General features: G+C 39.9%; 6 protein-coding genes and 1 long non-coding RNA gene across 11 annotated transcripts; 3 read left to right on the top strand and 4 right to left on the bottom strand.

Annotated features, from left to right (window-relative positions):
* Positions 1 to 209: 209 nt before the first annotated feature.
* Positions 210 to 7014, bottom strand: LOC116651264 (uncharacterized). The gene is made up of 2 exons (XR_004304268.1): positions 6890 to 7014; positions 210 to 370 (listed from the first exon to the last, which is right to left on the bottom strand). It is a non-coding gene; the product is annotated as an uncharacterized lncRNA (long non-coding RNA).
* LOC6625073 (sialin) lies at positions 1897 to 9415 on the top strand. The gene is made up of 7 exons (XM_002049050.4): positions 1897 to 1972; positions 7011 to 7078; positions 7520 to 7665; positions 7740 to 8282; positions 8345 to 8624; positions 8697 to 8938; positions 9012 to 9415. Exons 2-7 carry the CDS (start codon positions 7060 to 7062, stop codon positions 9168 to 9170), a joined length of 1389 nt encoding a protein of 462 aa, XP_002049086.1. The 5' UTR covers positions 1897 to 1972; positions 7011 to 7059; the 3' UTR covers positions 9171 to 9415.
* Positions 9416 to 10231: 816 nt separating this feature from the next.
* On the top strand, positions 10232 to 13496 carry Hacl (2-hydroxyacyl-CoA lyase). 2 transcript variants are annotated; one of them, XM_015174189.3, is made up of 5 exons: positions 10232 to 10313; positions 10382 to 10451; positions 11371 to 11566; positions 11627 to 12866; positions 12940 to 13496. In XM_015174189.3, exons 1-5 carry the CDS (start codon positions 10279 to 10281, stop codon positions 13157 to 13159), a joined length of 1761 nt encoding a protein of 586 aa, XP_015029675.1. In that variant the 5' UTR covers positions 10232 to 10278; the 3' UTR covers positions 13160 to 13496. The 2 variants fall into 2 exon arrangements, with proteins under 2 accessions (XP_015029675.1, XP_002049087.1); XM_002049051.4 differs by having other exon boundaries at positions 10275 to 10451.
* Positions 13497 to 13823: 327 nt separating this feature from the next.
* On the bottom strand, positions 13824 to 16738 carry Efhc1.2 (EF-hand domain containing 1.2). Of its 2 annotated transcripts, none has more exons than XM_002049052.4 (5): positions 16598 to 16738; positions 15974 to 16527; positions 15125 to 15644; positions 14536 to 15051; positions 13824 to 14474 (listed from the first exon to the last, which is right to left on the bottom strand). In XM_002049052.4, exons 1-5 carry the CDS (start codon positions 16646 to 16648, stop codon positions 13824 to 13826), a joined length of 2292 nt encoding a protein of 763 aa, XP_002049088.1. In that variant the 5' UTR covers positions 16649 to 16738. The 2 variants fall into 2 exon arrangements, with proteins under 2 accessions (XP_002049088.1, XP_032293088.1); XM_032437197.2 differs by having other exon boundaries at positions 15974 to 16522; positions 16598 to 16710.
* Positions 16739 to 16901: 163 nt separating this feature from the next.
* On the top strand, positions 16902 to 18587 carry LOC6625323 (uncharacterized). Of its 3 annotated transcripts, none has more exons than XM_015174190.3 (4): positions 16902 to 17029; positions 17809 to 17935; positions 17997 to 18367; positions 18434 to 18587. In XM_015174190.3, exons 2-4 carry the CDS (start codon positions 17855 to 17857, stop codon positions 18585 to 18587), a joined length of 606 nt encoding a protein of 201 aa, XP_015029676.1. In that variant the 5' UTR covers positions 16902 to 17029; positions 17809 to 17854. The 3 variants fall into 3 exon arrangements, with proteins under 3 accessions (XP_015029676.1, XP_002049089.1, XP_032293090.1); XM_002049053.4 differs by lacking the exon at positions 16902 to 17029 and adding an exon at positions 17358 to 17588; XM_032437199.2 differs by lacking the exon at positions 16902 to 17029 and adding an exon at positions 17677 to 17744.
* A 62-nt stretch (positions 18588 to 18649) lies between these two features.
* On the bottom strand, positions 18650 to 22564 carry LOC6625324 (leucine-rich repeat and death domain-containing protein 1). Its single transcript, XM_032437198.2, has 5 exons — positions 21251 to 22564; positions 21003 to 21185; positions 20781 to 20928; positions 20407 to 20718; positions 18650 to 18987 (listed from the first exon to the last, which is right to left on the bottom strand). Exons 1-5 carry the CDS (start codon positions 21579 to 21581, stop codon positions 18804 to 18806), a joined length of 1158 nt encoding a protein of 385 aa, XP_032293089.1. The 5' UTR covers positions 21582 to 22564; the 3' UTR covers positions 18650 to 18803.
* Positions 22565 to 23098: 534 nt separating this feature from the next.
* LOC6625326 (F-box only protein 39) lies at positions 23099 to 26028 on the bottom strand. The gene is made up of 6 exons (XM_002049056.4): positions 25619 to 26028; positions 25400 to 25554; positions 25100 to 25348; positions 24349 to 24693; positions 23859 to 24293; positions 23099 to 23488 (listed from the first exon to the last, which is right to left on the bottom strand). The coding sequence occupies exons 1-6, from the start codon at positions 25704 to 25706 to the stop codon at positions 23210 to 23212; spliced, it is 1551 nt and encodes a 516-aa protein (XP_002049092.1). The 5' UTR covers positions 25707 to 26028; the 3' UTR covers positions 23099 to 23209.
* Between the last annotated feature and the right edge of the window lie 1096 nt (positions 26029 to 27124).

Here is a 27124-nt window from a genome sequence, read left to right as displayed (position 1 = left end):
GTTGACAAAATAATAAAAGAAAAAAACATATGTTTGTTATCCGCAACATTTCTGATAACAACGATAGCTCGAATGCTTAGCAAATTAACAACTGTTATCACTTATCATCACAGCTTATCAACAGCCAGCTAAATGCATCAATAAAACTAATTATCTAACAACAAATTCGCGCTCTCAGAGAAGCTGCCACTTACTGGTAGTCACGAGCATTTATTGTGCATCTTGGCATTTTATTCACAGCATGATTACATGTTAAATGGCAAAGTATGGGCAAGCAAAGTGTTAGTAAGGAAGCCGACATGTGTGAGTACTTGAAGTTTAGGCTAGTGGGCTCTGGCATGGCTCGGCATGACGATGTCTTTTTGTAAATCTGCAATATCAAGAAATCGAATATTGAATACTCTCAATGTTTCGCTCAGTGTAACGACGAGTAATCGAATCAAAAGCCATTTGGTAAATCCATAAAAATAAATGTAAATGTAGTCCCTTTTTATGTAAATTTATTGACTTATATTTAAAGAGAAGATCAGCGGATGAGTAATCAAAATTTCAAGATACTTTAAATATAAAAGAAAGCAACAAACATATATATAATGTAATCATGTTAATGTAGCAATTAACACTTGCCTGCCATTTTGTCAAGAACGTTAATTAAAAAAATATATATATTTTAACTTATAAACGAAGCTGCTGGACTGTTCGTCCCAAACGACGTGCTATTCATTTTCGTTTTATACCCTGAGCCCATTAAGAATGGGTATAAGGGTATATTGTATTTGTGCAAAATCCAAATGTATGTAACAGGCAGAAGGAAGCATCTCCGACCCCATTAAGTATATATATTCTTGATCAGCACCAATAGCCGCGTCGATCTAGCCATGTCCGTCTGTCCGTATGTATCAGAACCTATAAGAGCTAGAGACTTGAAATTTTAGATGTAGGTGCTCCTAGTGCCCGCGCAGATCGATAAAAATCGAAATCGATATACTGTTTTTTGGACAATTTTGGTAAATAATAAGAGCTAGTCACTAAATTTGACATATAGCTTCTAAAACAGAATATATATATGCATTTGATGTTGGAAGAAAAGGGTTCAGGGTATCCCCTAGTCGGGAGCTCCCGACTAGAACCTCTTACTTGTTATACTGTGCATATAAAAAATGTTTAAAAAGGTTATTAATTTGTTGCTGAACGAAACGAGTTAAAATAGAGATAAGGACCATATAAAAAACTGCAGCTAAATCAATTAAGAGATTATCTTATATAGCTCTGGCTAATATAAATAGTATGAGCCATGCTTGAATATTTGAATATTTTTGACATTATACACAGCTCAAAATATTCAACTTGATACTGGGTGTATGCTAGTCAAGCTGCTACTCTCTGCTTTTTTTTAAGTATTCTTAAGTATTCCCGTTTTAACGCGTTTTGAATATATAAGCTTAAAGCACGTGTGCTCGTGCTGGTTGATCATTGCCAAGGATTGGCAAGAATGGAATTATTTTTGAAATATTTTTTTTTTTAGCCCGTGATTGGCACGAATTTGTACATTTTTGTTTGGATTCAAGAATTTCTCCTAGTGTAATAATCGCATGCGATTTCTTTTGTGGCGCGCTATCAAAACAAGCGCTAGGGCGAGCAGGAGAGCGAGAGCGAGAGCGAGAGAGAGGGAGAGTAAAGCTGCGAGCGAAGCGTCAATCTCAAAACCGCCAACAGTCAACAACAATTTAAACAATTTTTAACCGTTTGTTTTTGCGCTTCGCTGTCGCCGGCCGAGGTTTTGCTTAAAAACGTCGTCGCCGCGCGTCTGACGGTACATAACTTAACTAAAGTATATATGCCATTGGCAGCTGGCGATTTAGCTTCATTCGTTCCGCGGCGTTCTCAGCTGTAGCAACAGTGCCCAATCCCGCCAACTTCCACTCCCCCCACATAGCCAGTGGCACATCGGGCGCTCACCGCGTACCCAAATGTGAGTGTACAAGTGCGTGTGCATATTATATGTATATTATTGCATTATAATAGTATTAACCATTTCGTAATGGTAAACTTATTAATTGACAAGCATAGAGCAAGGACTTCGTTTAAAAAAATAATAAAAATACCTAAAAAATAAATCAACAAATTTTATCGCAGTCTCCTCGAACTGTCATGGAAAAATTTCTTGCATGCGAATAATTTATATGGCAAAGTGTGCCATGCGAAACGTTATAAAGTGTATATAATTATGCGGTGTATCGGAACGAAGTGCCTAATCAAACGGTGAAGTGCACAGGTACAAGTGCAAGTTATCAAAGATATCCGATTTTTTGGAGCTTAGCATCCGCCATCAAAATCAGCTGAGGCCAACACGCGCCAATTTGATATATGTAGTTATTTCTCCTGTTTACAAACCGCGTGTGGCGCTATCATTTTTATTTGATTTTTATTTGGGTTAAAATATGCATTTCAGTTATGAATTCGCATTTGATATGGCAACTGGTTTAGTCTCTGGGCACGCTTTTTTTTTAATGAGTCTCAAAAAATGCCTGATATTATATTAAATAATTCATTTAATTCAATTTGAATTCTGAAAGCTAGTTTATTTGAATGCTCACTTTCGGAAGCTGTTTTGTTAATATTCGTATAAAATCTATATGACTCGTAATTGATCTGCTATGGGTTTTACAATCGGACTTTTTAACAAAAGTTTCGACTTGAATGTTATGCAATAAACAATATTCAAAGTTTGACGATATTTCTAGATGTTTTTTCCAACAATTTTTTTTTGAGGTCTTTTGATATGGCGTTTGCGATTTGTGTTAATCTATTGAATTACCATGTAACTTGCTATTTTTCGCATTGATTTTTCATAAATCAAGCTGCTAATTATATGAATAATTATTTTGACTACTTAGTTCGGATTTTTTTTTTTTTTGTATACCATGTAATTGTGGCTTGTGCAAATAAGTTGTTGTTATTTTTTTTCTCGACTTATATTCGAAAGTTAATTATAACGTGCAAAAATGTGATTCCATGGGAATTAGTGCAATGCCCAGGTTAATTTCGTTTCGGTTACTGAGAACCAAGAAACAATACGTAACATCCAAATAAAACTAAAAAATAAAAACTGGTAAAGCGCATTACATATTTCAATTTTATGTGAGACACGGTTCATTGCCATTGAATTAGTTTGCAGAATTCAAAAACAAAAATACAAAAAAAAAACAACAACAACAAAATAAATAAAAAAAGGAATACAAAACAAACAAAACAGTCCGATAGCCATGCAAACCGACAAAAAGCCGAACTGTTTAAACGTTTTTCAAAAGCCAAATCAACAACAATAACAACATATACTTCGAGAGAGATACAAACTACCAAACCATGTCAATTGTGTGCTCATGTCTTATGTAAATGCTTCAAGCACGCGTGCCATGGGTATATAATATGTTTTATAGGGTATATACTACGTTATGCTTATGTGTAATTTGTTATGTCGTCAGCTAACGGTTTAATTGTGCACTAATGAATGGGCATTATGGCCTAGATCATACTCCGATATCGTGATATCGCAGCCCCCCCACAAGCTTATTTATCGAACAATAAATCAAATATGTATAGCCTCATAAATGGCAAGGATTGCGGACAGAGTCCAACAACAAGTCCTAAAAAATGCAATTGTTTTTGTTGTTGTGGCCATTTTACAACTAATTAACGATTAACCTAACTATAATGAGTGGCACTTGCTTTATCAAGCGACCAGGTCTTATCGTATATTTTACAATTACGATTTTTTCCCTGCCCTCGCCATATAACGTCATAAATTGTTGAGTTGATTTTTTAGAGCCTGGCGCTGATAAAGCGCCACGCTCCTGATTAGAGGCGCACACGGCAAATTAATTAGCAGCACTCGGCTCAAGCCAAAAATACAATGCAGTCACAGACTATTTAGTACTTTGCTTTGGTACCTGGTGATTTCCTTAAATTGTTTGAATCTGTGATTTATACTCAGATATCGCACATATGACTGTAACGGCGGGTTCTAACCGCAGCTTTCAGAAATTCGCCAAGTTGCTAAAGTAGCTCATGGATTGCAGATAAGATATTTGTAAATCTGAGTCAGAGCACCGTGCAACAGACTCTTAATCACAAGTTAATTGACTTGTTCACGCTGCGAATTACTACAAGTTATTTTACAATTGGCGTGAAGAGAAAGGAAATTAGTTTGGGTATTTTTAATCATACGAAGGTCTTATATTGAAAAGGTAAACCTTACATATACTTTCCGCGAATAAGTTCCTTTGCAACAACTTTCTCGAAGTGCAAAAAATAAACTTATATATTTAAAGATAATAATACAATCTTCGTTTGGTGAGCGTGTTGCAAAATTATGTTTTATCGCACTGTTCAAAATTGTATCCTCCTCTGAAATAAGCTTTTAGGGTATCGGCACGATTATCAAGACGGAGCCAGGGCTTAAGTGGGCTAATTAGGCAATCGTGCTTAAGCATATAATTTATATGCACTTTGTTAAAGCTCTTCAGTTGTTGTACAATTCATTTCAGACTCAACGTTTATTTACTGCCTTTGTTTATTTGCATTCTTTAATCCAATTTATTGTGAACCAGTCATCCGACTTTGCTGGCCCATGGGATATCTTAAATGGCGTATCTTGAATGCGATATCTATTTTTGGTGTTAGACCTCTTAGTTCGGGATTTTATTTCATTTATAATTTTTTGCATAAAATTACGCCATATGCTAATGCACGTCACGTCTCTGGAGAAGTTATATATATAAAATATACTTAGATACGCCTCAAATGCATATATTTAACTACCGGTCGAGTTCGTACACCTAGAAAATGACATAGAGCCTAGTGGCTACACGCAATCATTTTAATGAGCTATTTAGTTTTTTGTTTGCGTACTGCAATAACACGATAACCCAGTATTATAGTATTATAGAGCTATATATTTTATGCGCCTGGTTGCTCTAACTTTCGATTTTTGTTGTTGTTGGTTTATTTGGCTACAAAACTGTGTTTTTTTTTGTAGTTTTATTGTATTGGTTTTGGATTTCTTCCGTTCATTGAGAACTTTGGCAAAACCAAGACGATTGCTTATCACAGCAAACACAAAGAGTTGTTTATGGGCCTACTTAGAGGCCTTAGAGGCATGTGTATTGTTCTTGGAACTTGAGCTGTGGCAATAGCCAATATGATATGCTATTTCCACAAGGCTTTTATAATACAATTTAAATGATTTAATGGCCAGCTGCAATCTACAGACGATTACCAATTCAGTTACTTGTAAATTTTCTTTTGGTTAGCTGAGATTTCAAATATTTATTTATTTATTTAAAATCCAAGCCACTTGAGCAATAATGTGTTTTTGATGTGACTGAACATTAGGAACATTACGTTTAGTTCAGCAGAATTTTGTCTTCGATTCCTAAAATTCTAGTGTAGTGGGCCAAATATAACAAAAAAAGCAGATAAGCAAAAGTTAGGCTAGTAAACATTTTTGTACATTTTCCCTTAGTCACACAACAGCCGAAATGTGTGAAATGTTTAACAGTTGCTGTTTAAAAATATTCCCGTTTACCAACACATGCTCGCTTTGCTACCAAGTATGTGTGTGTGTGTGTGTGTGTAAGTACTAGAAGTATCTGGCTAACTGCCTTACTTAACCCTGTCGCGTTAATATGTAGACGCAATTTAGACGAGGCTACATGCCATTGGCAAAACTGCATGTGCAATATTGTGAATGGCTTTCAAACAGCTGTCCAAATCGAATCCAATATACGAATTCGACGTGCCAAGGGCAATATTATATACACACATAACACACTCGTCAAGTGTTGCAGTTACAAATTCAATTCCCCCAAAACAGATTTTGTTTTAAACTTTTAGTTAAAGCTGTTGTTGCACAAATGCACAATGCTGGCTGATCTAAACAATTTGTAAATTTGCGTGGCGTGTTGGGGAACAATTACCTTATCAAAAGGCTGACCACAATGGCAGGCAATGATAGGCGGCTATTTTAAAAATCAAGAATTAAATCAAAAACACTTTAAATAAAAAAGTGCATGACTAGTTTTTCGTATTGCCATTTGTCATGTTCATAACTCAATTTGGCTTAAATGCTGCTCACGTGCGTGGACAAATTGGTAACTGAGACGTGCTTAAACTGTTTGTCAGATAATAACAGTCACATATCTCTATTTATTGTCGGAAATAAATATGATTATTGCATTTAAATGACACGTGTTTGCCAAATGGAGCACTAAAACCCAAAGTACTAGACAATACTGCAGAATGCCAAGGAATTTCCCTTTATCTCATAAATACAGGGAAATATTATTCCTTATGTTCGCAATCAAACTGATTACAATTTCTTATAACAGTTATGATATCTGGGTTTTGCAACAGAAGCGCTTCAGCGATCATTCAATCGTGAAGCACTCATTTAAATAGTTAAAGCTAGAGTTATTAATATAAATTAGCCTATTGCAATGCAAGTTGGGCATTCACGTTCCTGAACTCGTTAAACTTATCAAGCGGCACTTTGCGACCTAGGCAAAGCCAGTGTGAATACCCTATAAATGTAATTATTTTGAATTCAAAATCGTTCTAAATTGTGTAAAACTATTTTAATATAAAATAACTAATAATAATAGTATGGGGAAATTTTCCATTGCTGCTCGTTGAGTAAGAAATATTTGGCTATAAATACATGCCATTATTTTCATTATAAATTAACAAGCCAATACCAAGAAATTAAGTTTATTAAAACTGTTTCGTTGAGCAATTGAAGATTTCCCAGTTTTAAAACCTGAATGCGCGATAAGATGACACAAAAAGCGTTGCCAAAAAAAAAAAAAAAGAAGAAGAAGACAAAAATTACCTCCGCATTCTTGCTTAATTTTGATTTATGCACTTATTCAAACTTAAAACAACTTGAGTGCAACTTCCCCAGGCGTAATGCATAATAAAGTCTTTAACTGTTTCCTGTTATCGTCTTTCAGTTGACATTGACGTGCGGCACAGCAACAACAACAACAACAACCTGCCAAAATGGCTGTTATGCCCTGCTGTAAGTACACACTCACACACACACACACACACACGCGCGCGGACACACACACCCGCAAACGCACTGTTTACATTTAATTTCAGCAACAAACACAAAAAAAATAAAGAAAATAAAACGAAACGAATAATGATGCCAAAATTGGCTAATAAATAAATTTCACGTGATGCTGTTCGTCAGTCAAAAATCTGAAATACCCGAAAAATGAAAAAATTAAATATTGCGGCTTACGCATGCGCCGTTAATTAGACACCTGACGGGCCCCAAATTGCAAACGGAGCTCAAGTTGACATATCTAAGATTTAACGCTAATTGCTCTAATGCGCATGGCAAACGCTAGCCGGAATAGAAGTTTATAAATAGATAGATGATGGAAAAAAAAAGGAGTTAGCAAATAAACAATTACTCTCAATTAATATACAATATTGTTTTTGTCGCTTGCAGTTTATGTGCCAAAGCGCGTGAATGTGGCCATAATGTTGTTCATGATGTGCCTCATCAATTATATGATGCGCGTCAATCTGTCCATCAATATAATTGCAATGGTACAGGACCGAGATGAGAATGGCACACTTGTGGAACAGCCAGATGTGAGTACGGGAAAGATCCTGTGCCATGCGTATATATACTTTTAACCAAACTAATAATTCTTGTTGTATCACAGTATGGCAATCGATACGATTGGTCGCAACAGGATCAGGCCTTGCTGTTGGGCGGCTATTTCTATGGTTATATGATAACCTCACTGCCAGGCGGCACGCTCGCCGAGATGCTCGGTGGACGCAATGTGGCCGGCTATAGTTGTCTTTTGGGCGCTCTACTGACTGCATTGACACCGGTGGCCGCTGCCTGGGATAAATATGCCGTATTTGCAGTACGTTTTCTAATTGGACTCGTTTCTGGTGTCGTCTATCCCTGCTGTCACAATTTGGTGTCAAAATGGTCGCCGCCGGACGAGAAGGGCAAGTTTGTCGCCTCGTTGATGGGTGGCACATTCGGTACCGTCATCACTTGGCCACTGTGCGGCCTCATCATTGAGAGTCTGGGCTGGGTCTGGGCCTTCTATGCAGTTGCCATCTTTGTGGTTATTGTAGTGGGCCTGTGGTTCTATCTGGTCAGCGATACACCGGCGCAGCATAGCACCATTAGCATCAAGGAGCGGGAATACATTGAAAACAGTCTGGGCGGCACACTAGCCAAAAAGGCGGTAAGTTTCAAGTCTTTTTATGGGAACACAAAAATTAATAAAATACATTATCCCTCTTACAGAAATGGCCACCATACAAGCAGCTGATATTCTCCATGCCATTCTGGGCTCTGACTCTGCTGCATTACGGCAGCATGTGGGGTCTGTTCTTCCTGATTACGGCCACGCCCAAGTTCTTGAGCGAAGTGCTCGGGTTCAATCTGTCCTCGGCGGGTTTCCTATCCAGTTTGCCACACATTGCACGTCTGTTGGCTGCCTTTTGCTTTGGTTCCGTTGCGGATTGGATTCGACACAAGGGCTGGTGGACTATTACGTTCACCCGCAAGTTTTTCTGCATACCCTGTAAGTATTCGCTCAAAAGTAGTAATTTTCTTTGCTTTAATAACTAAATTATTTGTTTTTATTTGTTTACAGCACACATCTTGCCAGGCGTTATGCTCATAGTTTTGGCCTTCTGCGGACGCGATCCTTACGTCTGTGTGGCTATAATGACCATATCGCTGGGCTTCAATGGTGCAGCGACTTCCACAAATTTGGCCAACTCACAGGATTTGGCACCAAACTTTGCTGGAACCATGTACGGCATCATCAATTGCCTGGGCACTACACCAGGCATCTTCTCGCCATTGATTGTGGCCGCATTTACCCATGAAAAGGTGCGTCCAAAGCAGCTACTCCCACTCAATTGTTGTCTAATGAACTGCGTTGTTATTTCTTTTTCTTTTATAGAACACGATCGATGAGTGGTTCTGGGTATTTCTGATTGGCGCAGCGGCCTACATTTTGCCTGCCATATTTTTCTGGATCTTCGGATCGGGAAAGATACAAAAATGGAATGAGGTTCAGACTACCGAGCCGAGCGAGGATGTTGTCAATACAAAGTTGTAGTTTGTGCCTTGGCAATTGGCTGTGATGTTGTAGTACTAATGCCATATAATTATGACATATGTACGTTTGTATATATGTTAATGTACCTATATAGAGGGTACATTAATAGCGAGTCCTATTAAAGTTAATGCTGTGTATTTATTGTTGTAAAAGATATTGTTTTTATTATGTGCCCTATTTTACACGTTTACGATTTGAATAAATGTAAGGGACTTACCTCCGTACTATGATAATAAGTATTTAAATTCAAAAAGTCTGTTGGTTTTTTTTTAGATTTTACCCTACTGTTCAAGATCTTTCTTCCCGCTTCAGTTGAAAACCTTGTTGTCTATACAAAACCTGTCTTTTTACATAGACATAAGAAGTCAAATTTGTCAACGGCCTTAGTTTTTGTTTTCTTTTGGGGGGATGCACTCGAACTGGTTGCGGTCTCCGCAAACGTTAATTTTTGCGCATTCAAGCAAAAAACCCCAAGTTGACACAACAATTAGTTAAATGTTAATCAAAATGCAGAACTGCAAACCTTGTTTTTTGTTGTTGTTTTTGTTTATAATTCAGTTTTAATAAATTAACTTCACGGTCGTGAGCCTATGAAGCAACCATGTCAACAAAGCTTTCTAAAAATAAATAATCTCAAAAACAACGTTGCGCAAAAATTATTTACAAATATTGAGAGGCTTCTCGAATTTGCAACCGCAACTACTGAAATATAAATTAGTTGACAATATAAATGTGAACAAATTATAACAGTTTCTTAAGTAAAATGTTTGATAATAATTAGGAGTGATATGTTGAACATTTTGTTTAATATTTCTTACTGCCAATTATGTGGCCTTACATTATGAATAGTTATTATTTTATATCTACCTTCATATATGTATAGCTATACCCATTACTTATTTTTTTATCAATTACTTGTATTTAAAAAAAATTATCGGCGCGAACTTATCGATTAATACTGAACCTACTATAAAACCGATTCACTCTTGCTTCGTAACAGATTAATTTTGAGTATAACATTTATTTTATAAGATGTCTACCAGCTGTTCATAACAGTTCAGCAAACTGTTAAGTGCCTGTCACTACATTCACGCTTCTGTTAGTGCATATGTGTGTGCAAACGCGCAAGGCAACTCTGCTTTAGTAAGTTAACTTTATTTATTTATAAGCGCAGTATAAACGCGACAGCGCACATTACTTTATACATTTAGTACTATACACAACGTCAAAATGGCCGAAGTCGAAGCTGTGCAAATAATTGCGGAATCTTTGAAGCAACAGGTAAGCTAATCGGTGGCCATTGTCTGCCCCACCATCTTTTCCCATTGTCTCTTATGATATGCACTTTTTGCATACTAGCAGTGAGGGGAAAAGAATGCGACGTACGTTCAACTGTAGATTTAACGGCACCAGGGCCGCATTGCTTATCTTTCCAATTTTCTGTTGTGCAAAGTTCAAAAAGCACTCAAAAAGTGGCCAAGCAATGTTATTGCCTGCTTTTGTGTATGTTTTTGTGTGTATTGTGCGTGTTGTTGTTGTTGCTAGCCGGTGGCTCTATATGGCGATATAGATACGAGCGGATCCAGATACGAGCGACAGCCCCCCAATATTCCAAAGGTTTAACACATGTCCCCATCGCATTAAAGCAGTAAATCACACGAGTTTAACAGCTGATTAAATCAATAGGAACTTGAATAAGGTCTTAAGGAAATTTTAATATTATAATTTGTTCAATTGAACTTTAAACCCTTTGCAGAGAGTATTACAACATTCTTGCACAACCTGTTTCACGTCGTCAGAACCATCTGCAACATCATAAAGCACATTTATTTTTAATAGACCGAGTATTGTCATGTTTGTTCCTATAAATCGGTCGAACTGCACGGTTGAAAGTTCATTTCTTGTGTGAAAAACTTCTGTGTTTTCCAAGATAACTTGACCAAATTCGACAATAAGTTTCACTTTGCTCCTTATTAACATCGCGCCATTATTTCATAATGTAGCTATATTGAAATGATCTCTTTAAAAAAAAGATCATGTATGAAAAACTTTGTTGCCTTCCAAGTTATCTTATAACACACACATGAGTCAAATCTTATTAACATCGGCCGAAAATAGCATTACTCTGTTTGAAATAGTCTGGTATACTTTTATAGGTTTTACTAATTACGATTGCAAATATGTTTGTCTTGATTTGCAGGGCGTGGAATATGTGTTCGGCATTATTGGAATACCAGTAATTGAGCTATCGATGGCTTTTCAGGCCGCTGGCTTGAAGTACATTGGTATGCGCAATGAGCAGGCCGCCTGCTATGCAGCTCAAGCTATTGGCTATCTAACGGGGAAGCCTGGCGTCTGTCTGGTTGTGTCTGGACCCGGTTTGCTGCACGTGACGGGTAATTTAAGAGAAATACCTTCCAGTTTTGCTATGTATTAAATTCTTTTGGTACTTTCAGGTGGCATGGCTAATGCTCAAGTCAACTGTTGGCCACTGATTGTGATTGGTGGTGCCACGAATCAGGATCATGAGGGTATTGGCGGCTTCCAGGAGTGTCCACAGGTGGAACTGTCGCGCCCTTACTGCAAATATGCAGCACGTCCACCAACTGCTGCACTGATCCCGCTGCATGTTGAGAAGGCTGTGCGCTATACCACCTATGGACGTCCTGGTGTGGCCTATCTGGATTTCCCTGGCAATATTCTGCAATCGAAGGCGATAGAGTCGAGCATTTACAAATCTGTGCCTCACCCCATTGCTCCATTAGCCTATCCGCCCCATGATGATGTTATTCGGGCTGCTCAGTTGCTGCGCCAGGCGAAGCGTCCGCTTGTGATTATTGGCAAGGGCGCAGCATATGCTCATGCAGAGAATACACTGCGGCATTTTATTGAAAACACAAATCTGCCGTTCCTGCCCACGCCCATGGGCAAAGGTGTCGTCTCTGATACGGCTGCTCAGTGCGTTTCCTCGGCACGTACCTTGGCTCTGCAAAAAGCTGACGTCGTGCTGCTGCTGGGAGCTCGCCTCAACTGGATATTACATTTTGGACGCCCGCCACGTTACGATAAGGATGTGAAATTTATACAGGTGGACATTTGTCCCGAGGAGCTACATAATTCGGTTGTCGCATCGGTGGCCATACAGTCGGACATACGCCCCTTTGCGGAGCAGTTGTTTGAGCAAATGAACGCCGTAAACTTTCGCTTTGGCTATGAGCAAGACTGGTGGAAACAGCTGGTGGTCAAATGCAAACAGAACCGTGATACAGTGCAGCAGATGTCATTGAATACAGCGACGCCGCTGAACTATTATACAGTCTTCCATCATCTGCGTGAATTACTGCCACGTGATACTATTATTGTTAGTGAGGGCGCCAATACGATGGACATTGGTCGTTCCATGCTGCTCAATGAGCAGCCGCGTCATCGTCTCGATGCCGGCACCTTTGGAACCATGGGCGTCGGTCCCGGCTTTGCCGTGGCAGCTGCTCTTTACTGCCGTGACTTTGCGCCTGGCAAGCGTGTTCTCTGCGTGGAGGGTGACAGTGCCTTTGGCTTCTCGGGCATGGAAATCGAGACAATGGTGCGCTATAAGCTGCCCATTACCATTGTTATTGTGAACAACAATGGCATCTACGGCGGCTTTGATAAGGACACCTTCGACGCCATACGCAGCGAGGGCGATTTAACGCAAATGTAAGATTCGCATCTTATCTCGGTCTATAACTAGTAGCTAATCTTATCGTGCTCATTGCTTCTTTACTTATAGCACGCCACCATCAGCATTGGGCGTTCAGGTGCGCTACGAGGAGATGATGAAAATGTTCGGCATGCAGGGCCATTTCTGCACCGAGATCAAACAGTTGCAAGCGGCAGTGAAGGCGGCCAATCAGTTAACGGATAGGCCCACCATTATAAATGTGGCAATCAGCCCCTCTTCAGATCGAAAGCCACAATCGTTCAATTGGCTCACAGAGTCCAAACTGTAAAACAACAAACACAGTCGTATATATGTGTTGTGTTTGTGTTTTTATAAGCAACAACGTTTACAACTTAGTTTATAAGCACACAGTTTCGCGCATTCCTAAAAGATTTTCAAAATGCATTTGTCACGATATTTTCTTTGTATATACACAACATGGAAATTTTTATAAAACCAACGATAGTAGAATTTCAGACACAAAGTTTTAATTGTACGCGCATCTAAACGGATTTTGTGCCTGAATTTAGTTCTATATAGATACCTAGTTAAATAGGACAAAATTTATGTTGTAACTTTTTGTACCTTTGCAGCAAGTAATAATAATTTGTATCATGAAAAGACAATCGGATAAGTCCCTTAAAGTGAATATATAAATTTATAAATCAGGAGTTGATATAGCTTTGCCAGTCCGTCTGTCTGTCTAACTTTTTTAATGCAAACTAATTTAGAGTTTTTGTATAAGAAATATGGCGCAAAACTAGACATGTAATAGCAAGGGTATTTAATTTTCGACACTGCGAAGTTTATTTTTTAACTTTTTATTTATTATAAGAAAGAAATTAGTGCAAAATTCTACAACAAACCTAGAAAAGCCATAGAATGATTATAATTTTGTGGCTTGTCGAAGTTTCTTGCACTAAAAACCGTCGATCTAAAACCGAATTGGAAAATCAATGATTGTCGCGCACCAGCTCTTCCTCCAGTCCCAGATAATGCAGAAACCAATTAAAGTCAACCAGGCGACCCTTGTGCAGAAAGGGCAGTTTTGGACACAGCTCGAAGGCAATGTTAATTGGTGCTATGTCGGGCACCTGATCGCCGCTCATATCGAAGAAACCCAGAACATCGCGCATCTCAATTTCGCCCTGTTCATTGTGCTTCAGTACCTGCAGTATATCCTCCACCAGCTCCAGACTAAAAGGCAGCCGACAGCCGCGCAGCGTGGATCTGACTTGTGCCTCTGTAATGTATGGCTTGCCTGTTGGATTGATGTGACTTAAATGCTCAACAATTTCATCCACATTGTTCCACAGTGCGCGCTTCAGCTCGAGCTGTGCGGCGGCGCGCACATGATTCCTATCGCAGCTGGGTGGCGGCATTTGCTCTGCGGAGAAAAACCGACAAACCGTGACGATCTCATGGTTGAGCAGTGCTTCCTTTGAGAGAAAAGCGAGCAACGTGGATTTCAACGTTTCAAAGCTAATGGTGGTGCCATCGCGCAGATCTGCATTCGGCTGGCAGCGCAGTACAAATTGTTTGTACTGCGGACGAACTGCCTCTCGAATCTTCTGCATAATTGAGCGTATGTCCGCCACAGGAAACTGCAAGGAGAAAGACTGGCTGTACAGCTGAAGGCAAAGCGGATGAACATCTTCAACCCACCTCATTGGCATGCTGTTCCATGTAGAGCAGCGTAAACTCATCGGCTGAAACGATGTGAAAGTTGTGATCCTTGAAGCTTAATTTGGCACCTATATAAAAGTCGTTGGCGCGATAGTATTCCGGTCTGGCTGAGCTGAACTTCTCCTGGCCAGGCAGCGGCACGCGTGCACGCTTCAGGAACTCGCCGCCCATAAAGCCCGAATTGCGTCGTGGTATCTCATAGATTTGGATGGTATCATCCGCTAGATAATAACTCATCACAAAGCTGCGCTCGCAGTTCTCCCGTATGCTGGACATCAGCTTGGCACCAAAGCGCAAAATGCAGCCATCATATTTCATGAGCTTCTTGAAGTCCGCCTGCGGTGCCTTGGGCTCCACTGTAATGCAATTGCCCTCCGAGTCCTCATAGCTGCCCCAGCCATTGTAGGGCGGCAAACGGCGAGCCTGAGTTGCATTAGAGTCACGCTCTTCGCTGCGATCCGGCACGGGTTGCGGTGTAAAGTCTTGAATCCCATACTGGTGACAGAAAATAATTGGTAAGTGTGTAAAGCCAATAAATAAAATCGAGTTCCTTAATCTGCACACACACCTTTTCTCTGTAATAGTGCTGCGTGAACTGATCACAGCTGGTCAGCACCACATGGCGTCCAAAGACCTTCAACACGGCGCCAATTTTCAAGTCCTCGTCCGTGTAGTATGCAATCTGCTTCTGGCCAGTATTCAAGGGATCTGTCACGTAGCGTACATCACGCATATTGGTGCCCAGCACATTCAACAAGGTGACGGAGGTTTGCTGACCCGGCAGCGCCAAGCCCGTGAAATCCTTCGGGAGCTTGGCGCGTTTGAGAAATGTGCTGGTTCCCTCGCGGCCCGAATTGCGTGGAAACTTCTCCTTAATGTCTATGGTATCATCGGCCAGATAATAACATATGTCCAGTCGACGTATATCACCAAAATCCGAACGATCGTTCCAGTAGCCCTGAAATTTGAGCACACGCCGATCAAACTCCAGAAACTGTGCAAATGCATGCCGTTTGGGCAAGGCGCTCGTCTCCGGTCGAGGCGTTGGCTTCACAGCGGAACGTTTGCGCAGTTCTGTAGTGGGATCACTGAAAAGACAGAACCAGACGGCTTAGTTGACCTCTGTTTAACATTAAATAATGGAAAAAACAGCTTCGGAACGCCGAGGATTAAATACCCTTGTAGACATGGGAAACCAGCTTTGCAGTTGTGTGGGGAAAATTGTATGGCTTGCAATTGAGAAACAGAATATTTCGCCACACAAAAACTCGTTTTTCCACCAATTCTCCCTATGGAGCTATATGATATAGTGGTCTTTAACATATAGGACAGGATAAAATCAACTCGACTATGTAGGTTCATAGGTGTGACAATGGGAAAACCCCCTCTACAAGGATTTGAAAAATTCGTTATTTACTTGGGCTCCATTAGTGCCATCGGCACCGATATGCCGGCGCGACTGAGAAACTGTCTGGTGAAAATGTCGCAGCCACTGATGTGATAGTTCCGATCGAAAATCTGCACATTGGTGTCCACGTTGAGATCGAAAATGGATAGAAACTCGTGTTCGTTGGGTGGCGCTTTCGGTATGCGCTGTCGATGCACAAGACAGCCTTGCGGTATGCCCGAATTCTCCACCTTGGGTTCCGTGATTTGCATGGTTCCGTCCTCCAGATAGAAGTAGATTTTCACCTTACGCACCTGATAGGGCGCATGATATACCTCGGTCAGCGGCTCCTTAAAGTACGCATTAAAGCAGAGCACCTGCTTGTCGTAGGCCAGCCAAGGTGGCAGCTTGGTCGTCATCTTGGCCGCCCACGGTGCATTCAGCTCGGCATGCGCTGGCGGACAGTTGGGATCCACCAGAGGTCCGTTGGGCTCGACCAGCTCCGGCTCACGGCGATCCGAGAGCATGTGTATGCCCTGATAGTGCATTAATGTTTGACGCCGCGGATGACGCTGCTTGCTGTACTATGAGAAGAGTTAGATGCGGTAGCTCAGCAGGGAACAAACATTGGTAAACCTGTTTTTGACTACTCACGTCATAGAACTGCGCACCTGGCAGCAGCGGCATTCCCGGCAATCGCAGCATTTTAACAGTAAATTTATGTTTATCTTAAATTTTCACACTTAAATTTTGATTTTGTTTTGCCAAATTTTGCTAGCCAAATTTTGTTGCAAAATTAAAAATTTGTGGCAGTCGATTTTGAGCTACGGAACTGTTTCGACATTTTTTTTTGCAGTTCGATAAATGGAACAAACAGCTCTATGGCAATGCCGATGCTTGCCATGGCAGCAGCAGCGCCAGCAGCAACTGGTTGCCCCAACGGGCTGGTAGTCAAGGATTCCCATTTGTGGTTCCCCTTTCCGGCCACTTGCCCTACTTTGGTCGGCTAAACATGCGGAATGTTGTGGAATAAAACGATAGATGTTTCTTTGTGTATTGACAGCTTGAAAGCGGCTCAAAATACAGGTGAGTTTTTTGCTTTTAACAATTAAAATTATTAATTTTCAACTAAATGAACTGGAATACAAATTTTAATAAAAAATAATCAAGTTTGTTTCAGGGCGAGCTTTAATATTTAAAATAATCCGAAATGCATTTATAATCTATTAAATTTAAAAGCTCACAGTTAAGTGGACTTAGCTTGTGGTATTCATTGAGAATATGTAGAGTTCATGGGGTCGGAGATCAGTCTGTAATCCTCTTTAGCCTTTTTCAAAAAGTCATCTGGAATAGATTGAACGGTTAATTAGTGACGTACAGGTGCGCCTATTTGGCTTGTTGAAAACATTCAATACATTTCCATGTAGCCAAAACAAACTGTATACAGCCAATGCAGACGTGTTAATTGAGGCGGCATATGTAAAAGTAGGAAAGCACGTGAACTTTTCTCACACCACACACACGGGATTGTCATTAGAACGGGTCTTCAAGCCGATGCAATCGAAAGCGTTCCGAGCTACAGATAAAACATAAACGATTTAACGCTCGAGCGACGAACACAAGAAGCGGATAAAATGAAGTCAATGTGCGTTGAATAAAGTTATAGAATTATTAAAAAAAAAAAACATTAACTGTCAGAATATAATTTTAAGAAATAAGATAAGGCAGCCTTATTTTTCGAATAATTCAATTATTTTATTTGTCTTAACAAGTGCTTAGAACTTATAGTAAATAAAAGAACGTTAGTTTTTGCGAGTGAACACTGTAATAATATGTACCTAATATGTATTTTACTTCTCTTACAGTGCGCTGATCACATTGCTGTTCCTGGCGCTGGAAGCTGTGCATGCAATGGACTCAAATCTGACTGCTTGGCGTCAACATCGCAGGCAGAAGCGTTTTTTGATCTATCAGGATGGTGGCGTTATTAAGGTAAGGCTGCAATCACAAAAAAAAAAAAACACTTTTTGACCTCGACCCGAAAACCTTACAGATGGTAACTGGCACCGCATTTCCAGTGGACTTCCAGGAGAAGAATGCCTGGCGCCAGCTGGTCTGGCTAATGAACTATCACTATCAATTCTCGGAGCCAACTAAGCCCATATATTGGTGGAATCTGTGGAATGGACGTGATCTTAAAGGACCACTGAAACTAACCAAAGATCAAGAAGAGCAGGCACAAGCTAATGTGGAGCAGCAGCAGCAAGTGGATGAGCCGCAGCAGTTGCTGTATGAGTTTGCGGAGGAGTACATGAATCAACGTGGCCAAGATGGCAAAGCTTGCCTGAAGCGTGCGATATGCGAGAATGGTCAGGTGCATGAGCACAATGGACTCTATGCGCAGCTGCTGCACAGACTGCTCCGGTGAGACATTGAACACGAGGGTTACACTACGACTAGTAACTAATTGATACACTATATCCGGCTTAGACCCCATAGATCTCTGGCTACGCCCTATCTGGATGCTTATAGAATGGGCAAACATGGCGTTGATTGCCGCCAAGCATATCCCACAGCTGCTTACTGTCTGCTGGATGATTATGTGCATGTCCACGAACGTGGCCTGACGCAGAGCTTTGTCTAAGCTGAGCCTGTGGATATAATAATTATATTCTTGTATACCCTAACATATATCAAGGCGCCGGCTGCCGTTGGTTATTGGGACACTTTAATGACCGCTTTAACAAGCTTAAGCATTTAAATAACAATTATAAAACTAACGTCTAATTAAACAATGCTAATTTTTTGTACAAACATTTACAAAGATCGCGGCACAGTTAACGTTAGTTAACTCTACATCCTAATCATTATCACCATTATTATCATCATGATCACCAACAACATCTTCATCATCATCGTCGTCATCATCGGAAACTTTCCAGTCTAGCTGATAATATTTTTTCGCATTGCTGGAAAGCCATTGCAATGCGCAGTTATGTGTACAGAAGTTACAAGTGAAAAGCTGCTTGGAGGCACTGCCGCGTCTGCAAATATAAAGAAGAAATCTGTTTAAAGACGATCTAGCAAAGGGATCGGCGGGTAAGTGATAATTCATTTGCCATACTGTTCACCTTACAACATTGTCAAGTCATGACTAGGAACATATCCACAAGTTTTCTTAATATAATAGTTTGGATAGAAATATTACAATGATCTGATATTGCCACAAAAATTATTTGATATTAATATTTGGATCGTATTATATGGATCCTCAAGTAGTTTTATTAAAATATTTTATATTCAATGTTCTCAAAAAGCCTTGAAAATAATTTTGAATATTTTATTTTCATACAAATGTTTTTCGCCATTTTACCACTGTTGCGAGTGAAATTTCCCAAATCGCTTAAACACGTATTCATTATATTCTTATGTAGAGCTTTATAAAAAAGTTTAATACAAATCGAACACTAACTTAAGATTCACCGAAAATTCTTTAAAATTCACTTTCCACCGAAAAATGTGAGACACGTCTCAAAAGATTTTTTTCTAGATCCTCGGAAATGCATTTAAACAAAGATCTTTGTATGTAAGCTTGATAGGATGGATGGTAAACAAAAAAGTTTTATGCAAAGGTTTTGTGCGATTTTTCCATATTTGCGGGTTCCTGAAATTCCGTGCGTGAATCACCAATGAGTCAGTCAGTCAGTCAGTCAGTCAGAACAAACAGTTTTATATATAGAGATTGGGATTACCATGATCAAATTATAATATGTAAAAATTAATAATGGGAATAGAGATAATATTTGGATCGTATTGTGCACATGCATGTTCTCATTAGAAGATCCCTTTATACTATGAATATATATATATATTTATAAAAATATTTCAGAAAAGCTGACATTTAACAAAATTGAGGTTGTATCGGAAATAACACTCAGATCTCTGAATGGACTTTAAAGGAATGGATATAATACTCGAAGGCTTAGACACAAGTTAAAAAGTGTTGCAATAGAAAAGATTATTAATGATTTTTGTGATATTGGGCGCTCAGTGGGAGCTTTGAGCATTCATCTTATGAAGATGAAACTAAGCTGAATTGGGATTATTTTAAATATTTATTAAATATTTATTTTCGTATCGTGATGAAAGTGGAAATAATTGAAAAGTTAAAAATATGATATGTATATTAATATTAATTAAATATCTGTAACTGCTTCAGTTAGACGAATAGAAAAAAAAACAAATATAAATGTTTGATAGGTTGATGAAACTGTACCAAATTCTAATAGACCTATAACTCACTCTTGAGCTCACATAAGCAATACAATTCGATATTAAATTCAATCTAAGCAGGTCTTACTGTAGTTCTTGCAATTCTATTGGGTCGTAGTCGCGACATCTCTAAAAGCCAAACCGGTTTCTTTTAGCAAAGCGCAAAAATAATGGCTGCCCCATAGACTTACCGCTTGACGACCATAAAGTAGTAGGTTGTATAGAGGCATCTCGAGCAGTTGGTAGTCGTGCAGCGAGCAATGGGTCCATTGTTGATGTGTGCACTCATATAGGGCTCGGGCAGGAGGCGATGCAGTGCAGCATTTTCATAGACGGGCAGGTGTCGATTCAGCGTTTGTAGCGCATGCAAACAATCATCGTAGAGTGTGACCCGATTCTCGGGCGAGGGCACGCGAAAGACATTGCGTGTGCCCACGGGCAGCAGCAGGCGTTTCTGGGACTCCAGTTCACGCACCCAGAAGAGACCCTTCTTGGAAATGGAACTGCAGAACAAAGATTTGACACGATTATGATAGTTCTTTTCGCGTTCATTTTCTCTACTCACATGGGCGTCACTTTTTGTCTATTATCAAAGAAATTCTGATAGAAACGTTCATAGATCATGGGTATATAGTTGACGCAGGTGTTGTGAAAGATGCGCACCTGGTTCATGAACTTGGAGAGCGCAGCCGGCAGATAAACAAGAGCGCAGCCTGCAAGAACGAGAGAAGAGTGTAAAGAGCCCGATATCTTTCTTCTTTTTTTTTTTTGTTGGGGAAACACTCACGATCAGCGGCTAGCGACTGCAGCATGGGTAGATTGGCAATTCGCTCGGGCAGATGCAGCAGCGCCTCGTTGTCGCTCACGTTCAGCTCGTTGAGGCGCACGCATTCGCTGAGCTGCAGGGGCAGGCGTCGAAATTGATTTTTGGCAATATTTAGATGCTCCAAATTGCGCAAGGTATTCAGCTCTGCAGGAAGAGTACATAGAAATGAGTAAAATGGCAATGTAGAGGCTGAGTGGGTGGCTTCTTACCCATAGGTAGCTCGGTCAGCTGATTGCCACTCACATTCAGCTGCTGTAGGCGCAGCAGCAGACCCAATGTTTTGGGCAGCTCTGTGAGCTCATTGTTGGACACATCCAAAAACTCGAGATTCTCCAGCATATAAATATCCGCTGGCAACTCACTGAGATTATTGCCAGCTAGGTGTATAAACTTGAGTGTGGTAATATTGAGCAGCCATTTGGGTATTACGGATATGTAGTTCTCTTTTAAATAGACCTCTTCGAGATCCTCATACAGAAACAAGTCCATGGGCACATCTTTAAAATTTAAATAGCTCCAGTGCAGTATGGTTTTATTCATTTCGAGGCGGGCGAGTTACACAATATTTTCTTTCAATTAATTAAAGCAGACGTATTTTGATTGTTTGTTTTTTTTTTTTTTTTTTTTTTATTGGCACCTCATATATATATATTATATATATGTAGAGATATATAGCAGTATTTCTTTTTTACGCGGTCATGATCAAAATTTGGCATGCGGCGCCTTCACTGTCAACCATAAAACTGGGCCCCCGTCAGCAAACAAACAGCAACAGTTTGCTCTGGTCGCCCAAAAGATTCTTTTTTATTTTTGTTTAACAAAATGCTCGCGAGCAACACAAAACAATTGCTCAGATCGCTTATTGCTTGCAAATGTATATAGATATATATACATACATATATATTTTCAATTTAATTTATTTTTAAATATTTATTTAGTTATTGGCTTGGTGGCGTATACGTAATATGCCGCCTGAAAGTATGCAACTGCCGCGCTAAAAGCTTTTGCGACATTGACATTGAGCATTGCGTGAATGCACTGCAAGCGGCTGCATTGATTTGCCGCTTGTTGTTGTTTTAGTTGTTGCCGCCTCCTCAAGGTCGTTGCGTCAAAAATAGGCGTAAGCTTTCGCTAAAGTTAGCTTTTTCTGAATTTCTGGTAACTGCTGCACTAAAGATTGTAGAAAAGCTGTGTCTGTCAAAAGCTTAGCCTGTCTAAAGCTCAGCCAAGCTACTAAGCACATTTAGCTTAGACTGAGACAAGGTATTAGCGTATTATGAAAAACCTTCCAAGGTTTGTGGCTTTACGAGCTTTTAGAGTGCATGCAACTCTATCGGGGAAATTTTATCTGCCTGTGTTTTGTTTGAATATGGCAGATAAATTGAAGCTAAATTGCTACAAATTTGTAATATTTGTTATGTTAGGTTTTATGGACATAAGTTAAACATCTTTTGTTTATATTACTGCAACATGTACGCTCTGAACGCTTGCTAACTAATTCTTTAAGCAATCACTCACACAAATAGACAGCCAAATAAAACGCAAATTATGTCTTTTCTTAAAATAAATTAAAACCGCTTTTAAATTTTATTTTGACTAGTTTGACAGTGTTTTCTAATCTGATGTGATTTACCAATAGACTTCGGGGTATGCATCAACATAGGGCGAATAATGACGATAGCCGCTGTAGGGTGACGAATAATACTCATGATGATGATGATGATGATGATGATGAGGATAGTAATACGGCGACGAATATCCATAATATGGCGTAGACACAGCTATGGGCAGGGGCAGACCCACGCTGAAATGTGGCGCCGGCGCAGCCTCCAGTGCAGCCATAAAAAGTCCCAAAAACACCAAAATAATTGCCAAGACCTTCATAATCCGTCGAGCTATGTATACAAACTGAGCAGTGCTCATAGTTAAAATCACGCTTTTATACCCTTCGGAGCTGGTTGCCAAATAAAAATGTGCGCTAAAAATTTCTCCAAAAATTAGCGACTAATCTAAAGAATGTTTTTCCCCCACAAGAAAAAAACCCAAATAATTTCTTCAATAAATATTTGGTTTATTTTTTTCATCAACTAATAAAGCTCTACACCTTTTATCACAAGTCGCAGTTTTTTCTTACGTTTTTTTTTTTTAAATATAAAGTGGGCGTGTTTTTACGCGCCCGCCTTAACATTCAGCGTCAGCTGCTTGAATTCGCGATCGCTGAGTAAATTCCAGTTATAGCCCAATATCTGTGAGATTTCACGTTCGACCGCCTCATAGGAACGGGAGTTGCGCTTCAGCCACAAATAAAACTCATCGCTCCACTCCGGATGACGGGGCCAGTCGCATCTCAAGATGACAGCAAAGCGCCGCACGTGCAGCTGCTGCAGATTCTTTGCGGTGCGTGCCAGCAGGAGCAAAGTTGAAGTGGACACTTTTTCGCGTATGACCTAGAGAGCAATAGTTGATAAGTTATAAAAAATTTCTAGCAGTTATTACCTCGCTATGCCGAAGTATTTTTGATTAAGTTTTAAATCAACTTTTGCCTATTCTCTACACTTGAATTAGATATTCCGATGCAACTGTCAAATTTTCAATCCATAATTGGATTTTACAAAAGATTGAAGCATATCTTCGGGCATGTTTCACACATACCTGTGATCAATTTCTTTTCTGAGGTGTTTGAAATAGTTTGTGGGTTCTGTTTCGGGCTCAAATACATTTTAAGGGATCCTTTTGAAAGTTCATTTAAGTCGGGTTTGACCTGACAATGCCTAGCTAGCATATACAAATAGTATTAGTGTATTGAGTTATATGTACCAGCGTGTTCAGATAGATGCATTGACGGCACATCAGCAACAGCAGACTGTCAATGCGATTGTGAAATGGTTTTGGGCTACTGAAGCGCGGCAACAGCTCATGACCGTAGACGGCCAAGGTGTTCTTGTAGTGATCCACCATGCGCAGCAGCAGATCGGTTCGTATGCGCGCCTGTGGTGCCCAATAGGTGATGCTGTGCACTGGTGCCTCCGGCTGTAGCACCACATCCCCATCCACCAGATTCTCAACGCGCAGATGAACTTTCAGACGCGGATTGGTGGCCTTAAGACTGCGCCAGGCCTTGACGCCGCAGGCGCTGATGCTCAGATGGTTGGGCGTGTATCGGTTTTGCAGCAAATGCAAATGACGCAGCTTGGTGTCCGCCAATAGGGATAATACATCATCATCTATGTTTTGTGGCGAAATTGTGAGCACCTGTTGGCCGCTTGTGGGTTAGTTGCGTTTATGTTTTCCATGGACAATAGCTCACCCGCAAATTGAGAAACAGACCCACATGCATAATGGGACAATGCATTGTGGTCACATTCACCAGATTAAGGATGCGCATTTTTGTGCAGCAACTGCAAACGACTTCGTCCAGCAAATGATTTGCCTCGAAGCGTTCCAGCACAAAATCAACCAGCTTCAGCGTGTGCAGATCGGTGAGACGTAGCAGCAGCTCCTTGAGACCCTTCAACAGCTGGCCGCCGGTGCCAAAGAGCTTGATGCCTTCGGGATCATTGGGTTGCGACATATTGCAGGGAAAATGATAGACCAAGGAGCGTATGCGACGACCCATGCCCACCAATTCGGGTTGTGGATTCTGTTCCTGACCCTGTACATATAGAAAGTTTGAATTAGACGTGTTTTTAAAAGAATTTCAGTTATATTTAACTAATAGAAATTTAATTCCTGTCCATTTCTTTCTTTATATAAGTATGTAAAGGATTATAAAAAGTCGGAAAACTTTAAGTGTGAAATATTTTACAAATAATCTCCAGAGTAAAGTATGGGACTTAACAAAAGTTAACTTGGAATACGTTTTTACCACTTATTTCAAGTGCAAACCGGATAAGGTTTGTTCTTAATTTAATTATAAAATACTTGATTTCTTATCTGAGTATAAATTATTCATGAATAATGCTCGTATACATGAGGCTTACTAAAGCTGTCATTCATCAAGTATCAAAGATCAGGGATTAAAATTTCCATATTGATGTACATATTCTTGCTTCGTTTACCTTATCCATGCTCCAAGACAACATCGTCATAAACTGATAGATGTTATTGAAGCTATGCCAGGGTCGAAACTCGATGCCTCTCAGGTGTCTACCGATGCGCGCCAGACAGTTCTGTGTACGCATATGATCCAAACAATATTGCCAGCCGGAGTAATAATTGTACTTGGGCCGCGTCAAAGTGCGATCATCGACCACAAAATTATTCCAAACGGTGGGCAAATAGAAAGCGCTATACCATTGCCGGCAAACCTGGAGAGCGTAGCTTGAGTTGGCTATTCGACTGAAATGGAGCCTACTTACCAGACTGGCATAGTAGCGTTCCTTGGGCGTGAGATAGGCAAAGATATCCTCCAGCACCAGATTGGGCAGTTCGGACCATCTGGAATACACGCGCTGAGATTCATCCAGTTTTTCATTCGCCTCGTCATCATCCTCTTCTATATCTATATAGCAGGCTGTGCGAGAGCAAAGAGAGAGAGAGAGAGAATTGTTTGTTGACATTTTATGCTTTCGCTTTACCTTTCTCATTCTCATCGATCTTCCAGCCAGCTTTTTGCATAACCTCCAACTGGCCGCTACTCTTGCGCCTAGCGCTGATTGCGGACATGTTTGTTTGGGTTTTTGGTCTATATTAAATTTTACCTATATCTTTTCTATATTTGCATAAAGATTTGTCTCTGTTATTTACACGACAACAAGCTGTACACAACCACACTTTACGTTATTCCACTCTAATTTTGAAATTTTTGGCACCGATTGCTGCTTAATTTTTTTGGGTTTTGTATTTTTTTTTTTTGTATTTTTTTTGTTCGTTTGTTTTGTTTTTGTTCTTAGATGCGATTTATTTTTATATAGTTTGGATCGTTCGGTTCGCTCGGACGGCATTTAGTGTGGCGCGCGTCGCATCGCGTCGCGTTTGGGCAACGACTGACACGGTCTTCAAACTAATTCCTTCAATTTTCAAATGCTATTTTCGAGAATGAGAACGAAAGTTGTTGTTGGCCGAGTTTTCGTTAAGTTTCGAAATCGCTAAAGGCGTGAATTTCGTTAAATATGATTTTGTTATTTATTTTTTGTTGAATATCGTTTGTTGTGGCAACACGATTTCGATATTGTTTCGTGTTTATTTACATATCGAAACATTTGTGCTCTATGTCGTTGTTATAATTAGACCCGGCCCGGCTTTTGGGCGGCAAGGTCTTAGGGCGCACACCGCGTGGCACGGAACTGGGGCAACTTGTTGCCGCTGTTGTTTTGTTGAGGTGTGAATTATAAAAATAAACGTTTCGTTTGACTCACATTAAACACTGCACGCAATGCGATCCACAATTTGCTGAGTCTCAGTCTCAAGTAGAACCCATAATCAATCTATTGATAAGCACCTATATAGCCCGGTTGGGCTTCGTCATAATAGACCGCTGCGTATGGGTTTATGTGGTATCCAATACCAGCTTTGCGATTTGGAATATTGTAAAATAAACGGGTGCTGCCAGGCACGGGCAATATACTTAATCATAAACTTATTTGTGGAAACTCCTGAACTATTGAAAACTTTTGTGTAATTCGCACCAACTTCTGAAAGATATAAAATCGCTTTACTTGCAACTATATTTAGCTGACAAATTGCCTGCATATTTAACTTATTAAAGTGGGGTGTGTTTGTGCATAATAACAATTTGAATAAACACATTTATTTGATCCGGCGACCACACGGTTGCCAGTTCAACTACCAGACACCTAAGCCACGTTAACTCTTGACGTTTTCATACAACTTTTGAGTACCTTTTGCTCACCTTTAAGAGAAGGTCTAAAACTCTTAGTATTATATTTTTTAATATTAATGATATAGTAATTTAATGAATTGAATGTGAGCCTTTAAACAATTCAAATCGGTTATGAAATATGGAATATGTCAATGTCTCACAATTGATCTAAATATTGTTAAATTTTTTACCTTCTTAGACCTTTCATTGAGCATGTGTCACTTAGTATAAACCCTTTCATATATCTAGATCTATTATCTAG

This window comes from Drosophila virilis, chromosome 5 (genome assembly GCF_030788295.1).
Source record: "Drosophila virilis strain 15010-1051.87 chromosome 5, Dvir_AGI_RSII-ME, whole genome shotgun sequence".
NCBI lineage: Eukaryota > Metazoa > Arthropoda > Insecta > Diptera > Drosophilidae > Drosophila > Drosophila virilis.
Note: the sequence above shows the minus strand (reverse complement) of the source record. Positions and strands in the feature narration are given on the sequence as shown.

Excerpts from the sequence above, each read along its gene's own strand:
- LOC6625324 (XM_032437198.2), bottom strand. The coding sequence starts at position 21,581 with ATGAATAAAACCATACTGCACTGGAGCTATTTAAATTTTAAAGATGTG. Across the intron at positions 20,929-21,002 it reads GCAGTCGCTAGCCGCTGATC|GCTGCGCTCTTGTTTATCTG; the intron begins GTGAGTGTTTCC and ends TCGTTCTTGCAG. Across the intron at positions 20,719-20,780 it reads AGACAAAAAGTGACGCCCAT|TTCCATTTCCAAGAAGGGTC; the intron begins GTGAGTAGAGAA and ends TTTGTTCTGCAG.
- LOC6625073 (XM_002049050.4), top strand. Across the intron at positions 8,283-8,344 it reads GCACACTAGCCAAAAAGGCG|AAATGGCCACCATACAAGCA; the intron begins GTAAGTTTCAAG and ends TCCCTCTTACAG. Across the intron at positions 8,939-9,011 it reads CCGCATTTACCCATGAAAAG|AACACGATCGATGAGTGGTT; the intron begins GTGCGTCCAAAG and ends TTTCTTTTATAG.
- Efhc1.2 (XM_002049052.4), bottom strand. The coding sequence starts at position 16,648 with ATGCTGCGATTGCCGGGAATGCCGCTGCTGCCAGGTGCGCAGTTCTAT. Across the intron at positions 15,645-15,973 it reads ATGGCACTAATGGAGCCCAA|TGATCCCACTACAGAACTGC; the intron begins GTAAATAACGAA and ends CTGTCTTTTCAG. Across the intron at positions 14,475-14,535 it reads TGGAACAGCATGCCAATGAG|TTTCCTGTGGCGGACATACG; the intron begins GTGGGTTGAAGA and ends TTCTCCTTGCAG.
- LOC6625326 (XM_002049056.4), bottom strand. The coding sequence starts at position 25,706 with ATGTCCGCAATCAGCGCTAGGCGCAAGAGTAGCGGCCAGTTGGAGGTT. Across the intron at positions 25,555-25,618 it reads GATCGATGAGAATGAGAAAG|CCTGCTATATAGATATAGAA; the intron begins GTAAAGCGAAAG and ends GCTCTCGCACAG. Across the intron at positions 24,694-25,099 it reads TGTCTTGGAGCATGGATAAG|GGTCAGGAACAGAATCCACA; the intron begins GTAAACGAAGCA and ends CTATATGTACAG.
- Hacl (XM_015174189.3), top strand. The coding sequence starts at position 10,279 with ATGTGTGTGCAAACGCGCAAGGCAACTCTGCTTTA. Across the intron at positions 10,314-10,381 it reads CGCAAGGCAACTCTGCTTTA|TACTATACACAACGTCAAAA; the intron begins GTAAGTTAACTT and ends TTATACATTTAG. Across the intron at positions 12,867-12,939 it reads GAGGGCGATTTAACGCAAAT|CACGCCACCATCAGCATTGG; the intron begins GTAAGATTCGCA and ends CTTTACTTATAG.
- LOC6625323 (XM_002049053.4), top strand. Across the intron at positions 17,936-17,996 it reads AGGATGGTGGCGTTATTAAG|ATGGTAACTGGCACCGCATT; the intron begins GTAAGGCTGCAA and ends AAAACCTTACAG. Across the intron at positions 18,368-18,433 it reads CTGCTGCACAGACTGCTCCG|ACCCCATAGATCTCTGGCTA; the intron begins GTGAGACATTGA and ends TATCCGGCTTAG.